Source organism: Vespa crabro, chromosome 25 (genome assembly GCF_910589235.1).
Source record: "Vespa crabro chromosome 25, iyVesCrab1.2, whole genome shotgun sequence".
NCBI lineage: Eukaryota > Metazoa > Arthropoda > Insecta > Hymenoptera > Vespidae > Vespa > Vespa crabro.
The window spans coordinates 3,319,987-3,332,793 of record NC_060979.1 but is presented as its reverse complement, the minus strand read 5'-3'; the positions used below and the strand labels follow the sequence as shown (position 1 = coordinate 3,332,793).

At 31.8% G+C, this 12,807-nt stretch overlaps 3 protein-coding genes across 3 annotated transcripts in view; 2 read left to right on the top strand and 1 right to left on the bottom strand.

Annotated features, from left to right (window-relative positions):
• Positions 1 to 6,043: 6,043 nt before the first annotated feature.
• Positions 6,044 to 8,223, top strand: LOC124432454 (cytosolic non-specific dipeptidase). The gene is made up of 5 exons (XM_046981436.1): positions 6,044 to 6,287; positions 6,380 to 6,830; positions 6,888 to 7,316; positions 7,444 to 7,917; positions 8,007 to 8,223. The coding sequence occupies exons 1-5, from the start codon at positions 6,235 to 6,237 to the stop codon at positions 8,049 to 8,051; spliced, it is 1,452 nt and encodes a 483-aa protein (XP_046837392.1). The 5' UTR covers positions 6,044 to 6,234; the 3' UTR covers positions 8,052 to 8,223.
• Positions 8,140 to 10,648, bottom strand: LOC124432455 (alpha-L-fucosidase). The gene is made up of 6 exons (XM_046981438.1): positions 9,856 to 10,648; positions 9,529 to 9,777; positions 9,102 to 9,467; positions 8,773 to 8,991; positions 8,475 to 8,698; positions 8,140 to 8,397 (listed from the first exon to the last, which is right to left on the bottom strand). The coding sequence occupies exons 1-6, from the start codon at positions 10,142 to 10,144 to the stop codon at positions 8,305 to 8,307; spliced, it is 1,440 nt and encodes a 479-aa protein (XP_046837394.1). The 5' UTR covers positions 10,145 to 10,648; the 3' UTR covers positions 8,140 to 8,304.
• A 781-nt stretch (positions 10,649 to 11,429) lies between these two features.
• Positions 11,430 to 12,807, top strand: part of LOC124432463 (alanine--glyoxylate aminotransferase) — a 3,441-nt gene continuing 2,063 nt past the window's right edge. The window contains exons 1-5 of the mRNA XM_046981443.1: positions 11,430 to 11,665; positions 11,739 to 11,939; positions 12,053 to 12,210; positions 12,335 to 12,490; positions 12,592 to 12,807. The exon at positions 12,592 to 12,807 is cut by the window's right edge and continues 129 nt beyond it. Coding sequence (XP_046837399.1) covers positions 11,516 to 11,665; positions 11,739 to 11,939; positions 12,053 to 12,210; positions 12,335 to 12,490; positions 12,592 to 12,807 — 881 coding nt within the window. The 5' untranslated portion in view covers positions 11,430 to 11,515. The remainder of the gene's footprint in view (positions 11,666 to 11,738; positions 11,940 to 12,052; positions 12,211 to 12,334; positions 12,491 to 12,591) is intronic.

Genomic DNA, 12,807 nt, shown 5'->3' with positions numbered 1-12,807 from the left:
GACCGCAATTCTCTTGAAGAATAATAGAACATTGTAGTAAATAAAAATAGACCGAGACATTATGAAATAGTAAAAGAAGAACTTATCCCGTTGGAACTAGAACAAAATCGTTTTCTTCAGGGTGGTACTATACACACACACATATATATATATATATATATATATATATATATTCTCTTGAAGAAGATACGAGAACAGAGATAAAGACCATTTTATCGTTTCCGAACGATCGCTCAAATTGCTGGAACAAAGTTATTTGCCGTTGTTCCATCTCGAAAACAAGGAGGTTCAGTCGAAGGGACTCTGGTAAACGGCTGGTGGTACAGCACGTTTGCAGAGCGACGTTCTGGCGACAGAGAAAGAAAGAGAAAAAAAGAAAGAAAGAAAGAAAGAAAGAAAGAAAGAAAGAGAAGAGAGTCCAGGAGGATCCAGGTAGATGCTAATGGGGACCGATTGTTTTTTCTCTTCTGTTTTTCTCGCTCGGCATTGTTCTTACACGGGTCCGCCTCCGCTCATCAGTTAACATTGTCCGCGCATTAGATCGGCCTTGTTCCAAATTCGAGCAACTCGCGAGCGAGCAAAGCGAGCGAACAAGCAAGCAAGCGAGCGAACGAGCAAGAGAACAAGCAAGCAAGCTCCTTTCTATCCTAAAAGAATGCTCGACTCTTTCCTTCTGTTCTAAAAAGAAAGGAATACACAAAGCTTAGCGAACTGACTGGGGAAAAAAAAAAAAGGAAAGAAAGAAAAAAGAAAATATAGCTTTGTTTCTAAAACGAAACTCTTCATTTCACGCATAATACTCAATCTCTCTCTCTCTCTCTCTCTCTCTCTCTCTCTCTCTCTCTCTCTCTCTCTCTCTCTCTCTCTCTCTCTCCTTCTCTATTCAATATTTACACAGTCTTTTGAACAAAAGATAATTTGAGGAAACTCTATTTTCTTTCTATCTCTCATTATTTTTCTTTTAAAAGACGATCGAGTTAATTAGTTATTAGTATTATTCCTAGTTTGTTATTGATCGATCTAACATATTCAAAACTGGCTGATATTTAAGAAACTCTAAAGTTTCCTTAGGACAATAGAGAGAAAGTATCGCGACGATTCGCAATAGGAAGATCGATTATTTTCGAGATCGTTATCTCGAGTGAACTATCTCTCTCTCTCTCTCCCTATAGTCCGAGAGATGAGAATGCCAAAGAAGACAAAGTGAAACATAGAGAAAAAGAGAGAGAGAGAGAGAGAGAGAGAGAGAGAGAGAGAAAGAATACGAAAGAAAGTCGAGTGAGACAGTGAAAGGCGGGGAGGGGGAGAGGGTGGTGATGGTGGCGATGGTGGTTGTGTTGTTGGTGGGTTCTTTCGAACCTTTCGAAGAGGAGCACGTTTGGAAGGAAGAAACGTTGCGTTATATACCTTGGCGAATAGACAGGAGGAGGTGCCGATATCTCGACCGTAATTTATCACCCAGCTAGACCGGCTAGAAAAGACGGTCCCAGAACGATTCTCCTGTGGGCCCCGCGGCTCACGATCAACCCCGACATGGAGAGAAAGAGATAGTAGATAGACACTGAGAAAGGGAAATGGAGAAAGAGGAAAAACGAAAAAGAAGTTCACGAAAGAGGGACTCCCAAGAGAAAAAGAAAGAGAGAGAGAGAGAGAGTGAGGCCCCAGGCCAGCCCTCATTACCACGCCTCCAGACTTCCTAGTCATTATATGGTGGTTCCAATACCAAGATCGCGTTTCATCATGAATACCATCGCGGACATTCCACGTATGGCAAAAAAAAAATATATATATATATATATATATATATATATAAAAAGAAAAAAGAAAAAAATATTAGGGAAAGGGTTAAACGATGTATATCATCGTTCCGAAATACGAACAACTCTTCTTTTCTCTTTCCGAGATTCAACTTAGGTGAAATAATTTCTTTTTTCTTTTCTTTCTTTTTCTCTTTTTTTTCGAAAGTATCTAACGTGGTGTTTATCTAATCGAACTGAAAAAAAAAGTGAAAAAAGAATTCGTTCTAACGGGGCCTAATGAACTCATTGTCTACCTTTATCTTTTTCTGTTTTTTTTTTTTTTTTCAGAAGAAGAGGAAGAAAAAATGCGGAAAATTGGGTCGAATTATAAAAAAGGAGAAGTACCTCGAGGAAAAAGAAAATTTCTACAAATGAGAAAGAGAGGACCGCTCCGCCCAGAGGCTGGTTGTAAATAATTAAAGAGAACCAGTAAAAACAAATATATCGTTTCGCGCAGTGTGATAGATGATGTTGCTTATTCAGCGTCCTGAACGTAAGAAAGAGAGAGAGAGAGAGAGAGAGAGAAAGAGAAAGGGTGGAGGAGGAAAAAGAGGAGAAAGAAGAAGAGAAGGAGGAGAAGGAGGAGGACTTGGTAGGCTTTTAGGGCCTTACGTGGAGCCATGAGAGGGTTCAAGGGCGTGCTGAAGACGCGGAGGATTCGAGGTAAGGAAGGCGAGGCAATTAGGAGGCACAGCAGGGTGCCAAAATCTTTACCCACCTCCTCTTCCTCCTCCTCCTCCTCGTTCAACCTCCTCCTACGCTCAAAATCTCCTTTACCTCTCTCTCTCTCTCTCTCTCTCTCTCTTTCTTTCTTTCTTTCTTTTCAATGTTATTTTCCTCTATCTCTTTTCGTTCATATCGAAGAGGATAGATATTCTACACTTCTCCAAAAAGTCTACATCATCGATGGACGCCTTTCCTTTTAGTGTCCACACCCTTATCGTTATTAATTCTAAACATCGTTCAAAACGATTCTCAGTTTCACGCTTGCTTTCTTTCTTTCTTTTTTATGTTTATGTTCGTTTTTTTTTTCCTCTTTTAATTTCTCCCTATGCCTTTTTTATTTAGATATTTGCTTTTCAAATTGCACGAATAATAAGTTAATCGGCTTAAATTCCGTATGATTATATTCAACAAACTTTTAATCGTTTGTTTAAATTAAAATCATAATTATCATAGTTATTATTTATTATTTAGAAAAAAAAAAATATGTATATATATTCTGTTTTTCTTTCCTCCTATCCTACTAAAAAAAAATTGTCAAGTTACATTATCGACGTTCGAAGAAGCGCCATCTCTCGGAACGGACCACTTAATATTAGTCGAAAATCTACCGTCGATTAAAATTCCGAAAGAAGTATCCTCGGTCGGTAAATTATCGTAGGTCGATAAAAAAGAATTACTACTATTAATGTTATCCCTAAAGAAAAGAGATAACAAAGGTAAAATATTAATTTGAACCTTTTTTTATTAACGATACCAATTTAAGAAGTTCTGCGATGGCTCCAAAACACTCGTCCGCGATTTAGGTCGAAATTGAGGTTGGATGATACGTAGTTGGTTGAAAATGAGGTAGGTCGACATCGAAGTTGGTTGAGATCCTCTTTAGTGATGCACTGACTCTAATTCGCGATATTTATTTAACGGACGGTCACTGAAGTTAATTCGCGAAATAATTTCTTATTTCTTTTTTATAAGTACAGTCTGTGCGACTGTTAAAAAAATAAAATAACTTTTGCGAACGAACACTGATTCTAACGAATGCATTGCACGCAATCGACAAATTCACTCGTTTCTTAAATCGCGAAACGCGTACGAACAAATCACTGCTTCTATTTCGCGTATTTTTTGATTTTTATTTTAGCGATAAAAAAACACTCGATTTCATCATTGCATCCCGCACGATTGCAATAACGTTCTGAAACAGAAAATTAAAGACAAAATTATTAGTAATATCCTTATTAGAAAGAATTGTAGAAATTATTCTAATAAATGAAATATAAAAATATATTTACTTTAAATCTTCGTTCGATACGAGGTACATCCTGAGAGAGCACCGACGTTTACACTTCAAAAAACACAAGAAAACTAATTTAATAACCACTGCAATCACTTAAGAGACCGTACCTTTTTTTACATTACACAGTTAACGGTCGCGAACTCAACATTTCTAAGTATTGAAATTTCGAATAAAGATTATTATTTGTTAATCGCGTGTTACGAGCTTTATAATGCTTAAACGAATGTATTATTGTTTAAATTTTAATATAATTTACTACGTATACTTTATGCATTATAATATTATCGAAAATATTAATTTCTAAATTTTCACGATTGAGAAGAGAGAGCACCGATGTTCACACTTCGAAAAACAAAAGAAAACTAATTCGATAACCACTAAAGTCAATTAAGAGACCGTTCCTTTTTTTACATCACACGTAGTCAACGGTTATTAATTCAAAATTTTTAAGCATTGAAATTTCAAATAAAAATTATTTTTTATTAATCGCGTGTTACGAGCTTTATAATGCTTAAACGAATGTATTATTGTTTAAATTTTAATATAATTTACTACGTATACAGTATGTTTTATAATATTATCAAAAATATTAATTTCTAAATTTTCACGATTGAGAAGAGAGAGCACCGACGTTCACACTTCGAAAAACAAAAGAAAACTAATTCGATAACCACTAAAGTCAATTAAGAGACCGTTCCTTTTTTTACATATACGTAGTCAACGGTTATTAATTCAAAATTTTTAAGCATTGAAATTTCAAATAAAGATTATTTTTTTATTAATCGCGTGTTACGAGCTTTATAATGCTTAAACGAATGTATTATTGTTTAAATTTTAATATAATTTACTACGTATAAATTATGCTTTATAATATTATCAAAAATATTAATTTCTAAATTTTCACGATTGAGAAGAGAGAGCACCGACGTTCACACTTCGAAAAACAAAAGAAAACTAATTCGATAACCACTAAAGTCAATTAAGAGATCGTTTCTTTCTTACATTGCACGTAATCAATGGTAACGAATTGAAAATTTTTAAGTATTGAAATTAAAAAATAAATTTATTTTATATTTAACCCATGTCCCAAGCTATATGTAATGTTCAAACAAACATATTATCGTTTAAATATTAGCTTATTACGTTCTACATAGACTGTATATTGAATAAATAATCCATAAATTAATAGAGAATATTAATTATTTAAGGTTAGCCGTACGAAAGATGAAAGCATCTGATGATTATTCATCGGAATGTAAAAGAAATATGAATCGATAAATATTGAAGTCAATCGATCGTACATTTTCATTAATGTTATACGTTGTCAACGATACAAAGTTCAGAATTTAATTTTATCGATACATTACGTTGTAATTATTTTATGTTTAATACATATTATGCTGTCTAACGTTTAAGCAAATCTAATATCAATTAATCATTCTCCGTGTATAATTATATATCGTTCAGATAATAATACAATTTTTTTCTAAGATCGATTAATATTGAACGACTGAATTTCCATTTGTTTATTTTAATTATGGAACTGTTATAAATTATTTGTCTATTTTAATCATAGAATCATTTGTCCAATAGCTCTTTACAAGTTACTGCGATTTTTCTATAAAATCTATTGCGTTTAAAACAATTCAGAATTCGAGCATCGGTTTACGCATACAGTTATTTATTTTTAAACATTAACGTAACAATTACTATTAAGGTTAGGTGCTGCTTATTTTTTTCCGAGAATTTTATTCGGCGCTACTGTACGAAACTTTTTGTTCGTGAAAAATATTTAAAAAAAAAAAAAAAAAGGAAGAAAAGAAAATTTAGAGAAAAAGAAAGAAAAAAAAGAAAAAAGAGACAACGAGTATTATTATCGAACTATTTTAATTAATACGATTTCAGACGAGATTTTAAGGAAGGACATGGCTTTTTCGAATTATTGAAAAAGCTTTATTATTAAAATATTATCAAAAAGATGCGTAATTTTTTAACACGATTTTTTTCAATGAAAATAAAAGGGCTTTTTGGAAAGTTCGAAAAAGCCATGTACTCGCATAAATCTTCATATTAAAAATGAGATCTTGTTTATAAAAATTGTTCGAGAATTAGGTCTTGTATTCATTGTTGTCTGACGTAAAAGGTTATAATAAGATGTTCGATGAAGAATTTTAATGTTTGAAATTAGTATGTATCTCTTACCACCAGATGGTAGTCTAAGTGACACAAAATATAGTTGGTTATAAATCATATGAATTGATGAAAGAAGAGAAACAATAAATAAGTTGATAAGATACTGTAATTCGTCATGTTCTGACATCATAGTATTGAAATCATACATTTTTATTCTTTTGATGTTTTGTCTGGTTATATAAAAAAATTATCAGTTGTTAGTCGACATTACAACTCTTTAAAATGACGGAGCAAAAAGCTAAAGCTCTACCTGAAACATTAACAAAGTTGTTTGGGTAAGCTAAGTTTTATTTTAAATAATGAAGAAAATATATATGTATATATATATATATATATCTCATTTTTTCTTTTCAACGTTTATTTCTAGATATATAGACGCTCATAAGGTAGAATATATTGATAATCTGCGAGAAGCAGTTGCTATAAAATCTGTCTCTGCATGGCCAGATCATAGAAATGAAATAATTAAAATGGTAAAATGGATGGAAGAGAAATTAAAAGAACTTGGTGCTACTACGGAATTAGCAGATATAGGAGTACAAAAATTGCCAAATGATATTGAAATTCCACTTCCACCTGTACTCTTGGGTAATCTCGGTTCCAATCCTAAAAAGAAAACTGTACTTTTATATGGACATTTAGATGTCCAGCCAGCGCTTAAAGAAGATGGATGGGATACTGAGCCTTTTGTCCTTACCGAAAAAAATGATAAGCTTTATGGACGTGGTAGTACGGATGATAAAGGACCAGTTTTGTGTTGGCTTCATGCACTTCAAGCTTATAAAGCCATCGGTGAAGACATTCCAGTTAACATAAAGGTATTTTCAATTCATAAGAGTAATTCATTTGAACGTAATCTAATTTTGAGTTTATAGTTTGTATTCGAAGGTATGGAAGAAAGTGGGAGCGAAGGATTGGATGAATTACTTTGGAGCCGTAAGAATACTTTCTTAAAAGGAACAGATTATGTTTGCATATCTGATAACTATTGGTTGGGTACTACAAAACCTTGTATTACATATGGATTAAGAGGAATTTGTTACTTTCAAATTGAGGTAACATGTGCAAGCAAAGATTTGCATAGTGGTACATTTGGTGGTATTGTGCATGAAGCAATGGCAGATCTCATTTATTTGATGAATACCTTGGTAGACGTCAATGGGAAAATATTGATAAATGAAATTTACGATAACGTTGCTCCTATTACTGTTCAAGAATTAAATAGTTATGAAACTATTGAATTCGATGTGAATGAACTTCGTGATTCTTGTGGAGCAGTTACATTACCTCATAACGAGGACAAGGTATTTTCAAAAGAAAAGAAAAGAAAAGAAAAAGAAATAAATCTTCTTTCTAAAATCTATTGAAAAGTATTTAGATAAAAATTAATTATTGAACTTATGAATTTTGTTCCTTCCTCTCTCTTGTTAGATTCAACTTTTGATGCATCGTTGGAGACAGCCAAGTTTATCCCTTCATGGAATTGAAGGTGCTTTTAGCGAGCCTGGTGCAAAAACTGTTATTCCAAGAAAAGTTATTGGAAAATTTTCAATTAGATTGGTACCAAACATGACGCCAGAGTTAACTGTTGCAAAAGTAACTAAATATTTGAAAGCAAAATGGGAAGCTAGAAAAAGTCCAAATAAATTTAACGTTATTATGAATCATGGAGGCAAACCATGGTCAGAAAATCCTGATCATCCGAATTATATAGCCGGACGAACTGCTACTAAACACGTTTATAATGTCGACCCTGATCTTTCTCGCGAAGGTGGATCTATTCCTGTTACTCTTACATTCCAAGAGGCCACAGGTAAAAATGTTTTGCTCTTACCTGTTGGAGCTGGTGATGATGGGGCTCATTCTCAAAATGAGAAGTTGAATATATATAATTACATTCAAGGGGTGAGTATATGTCTTTCTGTAATTATTTAAAAAAAAAAAGGAAATTCAGTTTGTCTGAAATTTAATAAACCCTGGTAATTTCTTTGCAGACAAAATTGTTGGGCGCTTATCTCTATGAAGTTGCTAACGTTTAATGTGCAATTAATATCATAAAAATTTTGCCATTGCATACTAATTACTATGATACTTGTTATATCATTTAAAGTTACAATTACATTATTATTCTTTTGAAAGATTTTTATTGTGTGAAGAGAAACTCCGAAGCTATAGGAGTTTCTAAAAAATAAATATAAAATTTTTAATTAATCGTATTCTGTAAATTAATATAATTAAGACAAGTTTGCATTATAGTTTTTCCTTTTTTTTCTTTTCTTTTCTTTTTTTTTGTTATTCCTGTTCGACCCTTAATACCCATGCTGGTTCTCCTTTATGAGCTTCACATGGTAAATGCACAACTAATTTCGTTGGATATTGCTTCCACTATAAAACAAATAATAACAATGAAAGATATGCATCATTGTAGACATATTCTCACATTAATAATCGATGATACATACATCAAATTGTTTTGTAAAGCCAAGCAATGATATACGTGTATTACCAGGGACTTTTAAAGAACCCAAAGATAATGTACTTTCCTTTGGCCACTCTAGAATTAACACGTAAAGTCTCTTTTCATTTTTACTTTGGGTATACCATATATCACTGGTTAATGTATCATTCTGTATCTTCCAAGGTTTAGTATTATAAATGGCTTCACCATTTACCTTCAACCAAGAACCTATTAAATCAAAATCATTATATCAATATTGTTTAATACCTTAACTTCATAATAATATAAAAAAATAAATGAACCTATTCCACGTAATCTTTCTTCGAATATTGGAGAAATAATACCATCCTTGGTTGGGCCAACATTCATCAATAAATTTCCACCGCAGCTTACTGTAGTTATCAATTCTTTTATTAATTCGTCAAGGGTAAAATATTCATCCAAGGGAGCATTTCTACGAAATCCCCAAGACTTTTTATCAATGGTCATACAATTCTCCCACTTATGTGGTAAAAGTATTCCTGAAAAAATATTTCAAAGTAATAACAAAAATTTATCTTAATATTTCTCTCGAAGAAAATTATATTTAACTGGTCTATAAAAAGAAGAAGAAAAAAAAAAAAAATTATACCAGGATTATAACGATCTGTGCAAGTGTAAAAATCCCCATGATGACATGGAATATTTGTTCCCCATCTATCATTTACAACTACTGTATTTTTGACAGGACTATCATTATATAACCAAGATAAAAATTCTTTTGATTTCCAATAAGAATCCGTAGCTTCCCAATCGCCGTCCGACCAAATAACTTCTGGCTTGAACATTTCAATAAGCTCGTGCATTTCTGGAATTATTTTTTGTGTAACAAAATGATCCGTTGTAAAATTATTTCTTTTGTCTGCAAGATACATTGGATTATACCACTCATATAAAGAATGATATAATCCAAACTTGATGTCGGTAGATGATGATCTTATTGCTGCTGCCAATTCACCTATGGTCCATATAAAAATCAATTAGAATTTAATTCATATGGAAATAAACGTGTTTAATACCTATCAGATTTTTCTGTGGTCCTACGTCCATGGAATTCCAACTGAAGGAATATTTCGATGGCCACAATGTATATCCTTCGTGATGTTTACTAGTTAATACAACATATTTTGCGCCAGAAGCTTGAAATATTTCGCTCCATTGAGATGCATTAAAAAATTCTGCAGTAAAGTCACGTGCAAAATCTTGATAAGTGTAATTAGGAGGATACCGATCCTTCATGAAATCATGATATTTAGTACCGGTTTCTTCTACAATAACAAAGACAAATTTATATATAATATATGTTTGATCATTTTGTTGCTGTTTAACAAGCAAACGTATTATACCTTTCCAATTATTCCAAAACCATTCGGAACCAAAACTGGGAACGCTGAATACTCCCCAATGAATAAATATACCAAATTTGGCATTGTCGTACCAATCAGGAAGTGGCCGTGCATCTAAACTCTCCCAGGTAGGATCGTATTTGAATTGATTTAAATTGTGATTTGATAATAAACCATGTTCTTTCTTATTATCAGCTTTTATCACGAAATAATGATCTTCTGAAGATCCACATTGAACAAGAATGTTCCACAAAAGTGTAATATAAAGAAAAAATGTTAGAACTTGCATGATAATATATATGTATATTTTTAAAGAATAACGATAATATTCCTACTGACTTTTTTTTATATATATTTATCAATTTCATTTACAAGTGCTATTTGAACGTATAAATAACAAATCATTTACATTTACAAAAAATACTGTAACTTGAGTTACATAATCGTCGATATTCGATTAAATTAGGTTAAGTCGTATCGGATTGTCAATAGTCAATTTAAAAATATAATATAATAACATGTCAACGTTACATTGAAGAAAATATATTACTTTATATAAAAGAAAAGTATTTTTTTCATTATTTCACACTATCTAACACAACTTGTAGCTGGTTATTAATCGATATAACGAGTTATCAATCAATTATTTCTTTATATACTGTACGTGCACTAAACAAAAAATTAACAATTGATAAATGAAATAAGCGATAAAATACTTTTTTTTTTTTTACGTATTTGTTAGATTGATACTACATATATAGGGTGTCTCGTTTAAAATTGGAATATCTCGTGAGAAAGTTAACCTAGAAAAAAAGATTTTTTTACAGATATTTTTTTTTCTTTTTGGAATTTACGCAATGAAAGAAATTTTAAACGACATATAAAACGAAAGTGAAAATGTTATAACGAAAAAAGAAAACCAATGATGTGTTTTCTTTATCAAAAAAAAAAAAAAAAAAAAAAAAAAAAAAAAAGAAAAAAGAAATTGTTCTTTTCTGTTTCAAATTTTAAACAATTCGAAATCATTTTCCACGAATTAAGTTTTGAATCTTATCACGTGATACTGGGAAAAAGTATTAACTTCTAATAAATTATACTCTTCTATTCGAAATTTCAAATTCTAGACGAAGCGAAAGTTTTTCCCGCGAATCGAGTATTGTATCAGGATCACATAACGCGAGAATAAAATAGGAATCTACTGTTATCGATATGTTATCGATATGTTATCGACATGTTACCGACGATCAATGAAACAGAAATCTGCTATTACAATTTTGTTACTTAGTCGGTAAGATAGGAATCTTTATCAAATATTTTTTACTCAAGTTTTACTTTTTAAAGAAAATTAAGTTTTTTCAAATTCTTAAAAAAAAAAGAGTTAATTCAAGAATTAACTCTTATAATAATAATATAGATAAATAATATAATATAGTTTAACGTAACATGATATATATATATATATATATATATACATATATATGTATGTGTGTGTATATTACGTAAAAACTAGTCTGTCTGATAAATCTTATTTATAAATCCCGATAAGCAATACATTCTTTTTCCCCCTAAAAGATAAGAGCTTATGTAGCTTGTTTGTGCTACATTCAATACTGAATATAATTTGATCAAAGTGACATTAAAATAATAGTGGTCATTAAAAATGGAAGTGGATCCGCCTAAGGAACTTTTAAAGCCATTAGAGATCCCGCAAAAAATATTAATGGGACCTGGACCAAGTAATTGTTCGCAAAGAGTTTTACGATCATTAGAACATCAGGTGATAGGTCATCTTCATCCGGAAATGTTTAAGGTATTTATAAAAAAAAAAAAAAAAAAAAAAAAAAGAAGAAGAAAATCGTGTAAAATACACGATAAATTTTCAGTTAATGGACGACATCAAGTCGGGAATTCAATACGCATTTCAAACAAAAAACGAATTAACTTTGGCACTGAGTACAGCGGCTCATGGTGGTATGGAGGCATGCTTGGGAAATTTAATTGAGCCAGGAGAAACAGTGTTGATTGCTAAATGTGGAATTTGGGGTGAACGTGCCGCCAATATGGCGAATCGTCTTGGTGCAGACGTACGAACATTTTCGAATGCATTAGAATATCCGAAAAAAAAAAGGAAAAAGCAAACAAAACAAAACAAGAAAGAATTATTAAGTAGATATTAACAGGACAATTGATTTCATAGATTAAATTCCTGACGACCGAATACGGAATTGGTTTCGATCTCGACACTTTAGAATTATTTTTAAAAAGATTCAAACCTGCCGTAGTTTTTGTCGTACACGCTGAATCTTCAACTGGTATGAAACAACCATTGGAAGGTGTAGGAAATCTCGTTCATCGGTGAATTTCATAAAATTCTTTTAGTTTCTTTTTTTTTTTTTCTTTTTTTAACAAATTCTAATTATTTCTGATCGAGGGTATTGACAGAACTTTTTCTTATCTTTCCCTTTCATACACATATTAGGTACAATTCGTTGTTAATCGTCGATTCTGTGGCATCATTAGGTGGTGAACCATTATTTGTAGACGCTTGGAAGATCGATGCTGTTTATGCCTGCAGTCAAAAAGTTCTCGGTGCTCCGGCAGGTCTAACGCCAATATCGTTCAGTCCATTAGCAGTGTACGTGATCATGAAATTATTTATTAATTATAAAAAAAATATATATATAATATTTATCTTCGAAACGTTTATTAATCATTCGAAAATTATCCAAATTACAGTGAAAAGATCTTCAATAGGCGTACAAAAGTTTCAACATATTATTGGGACATGAAGATATTAGGCGATTATTGGAATTGTTTTGGCAATCCAAGGATTTATCATCATACGATTAGTGCAACACTTATTTATGGATTACGCGAAGCTTTGGCCGAATTAACGGAGGAAGGTTTAAGTACTCGTTGGTCCAGGCACGCATCGGTGGCTGTTAAATTGCG

Excerpts from the sequence above, each read along its gene's own strand:
- LOC124432454 (XM_046981436.1), top strand. The coding sequence starts at position 6,235 with ATGACGGAGCAAAAAGCTAAAGCTCTACCTGAAACATTAACAAAGTTG. Across the intron at positions 6,288-6,379 it reads ACATTAACAAAGTTGTTTGG|ATATATAGACGCTCATAAGG; the intron begins GTAAGCTAAGTT and ends GTTTATTTCTAG. Across the intron at positions 7,918-8,006 it reads TATATAATTACATTCAAGGG|ACAAAATTGTTGGGCGCTTA; the intron begins GTGAGTATATGT and ends ATTTCTTTGCAG.
- LOC124432455 (XM_046981438.1), bottom strand. The coding sequence starts at position 10,144 with ATGCAAGTTCTAACATTTTTTCTTTATATTACACTTTTGTGGAACATT. Across the intron at positions 9,778-9,855 it reads GTTTTGGAATAATTGGAAAG|AAGAAACCGGTACTAAATAT; the intron begins GTATAATACGTT and ends TTGTTATTGTAG. Across the intron at positions 8,992-9,101 it reads CACAGATCGTTATAATCCTG|GAATACTTTTACCACATAAG; the intron begins GTATAATTTTTT and ends ATATTTTTTCAG.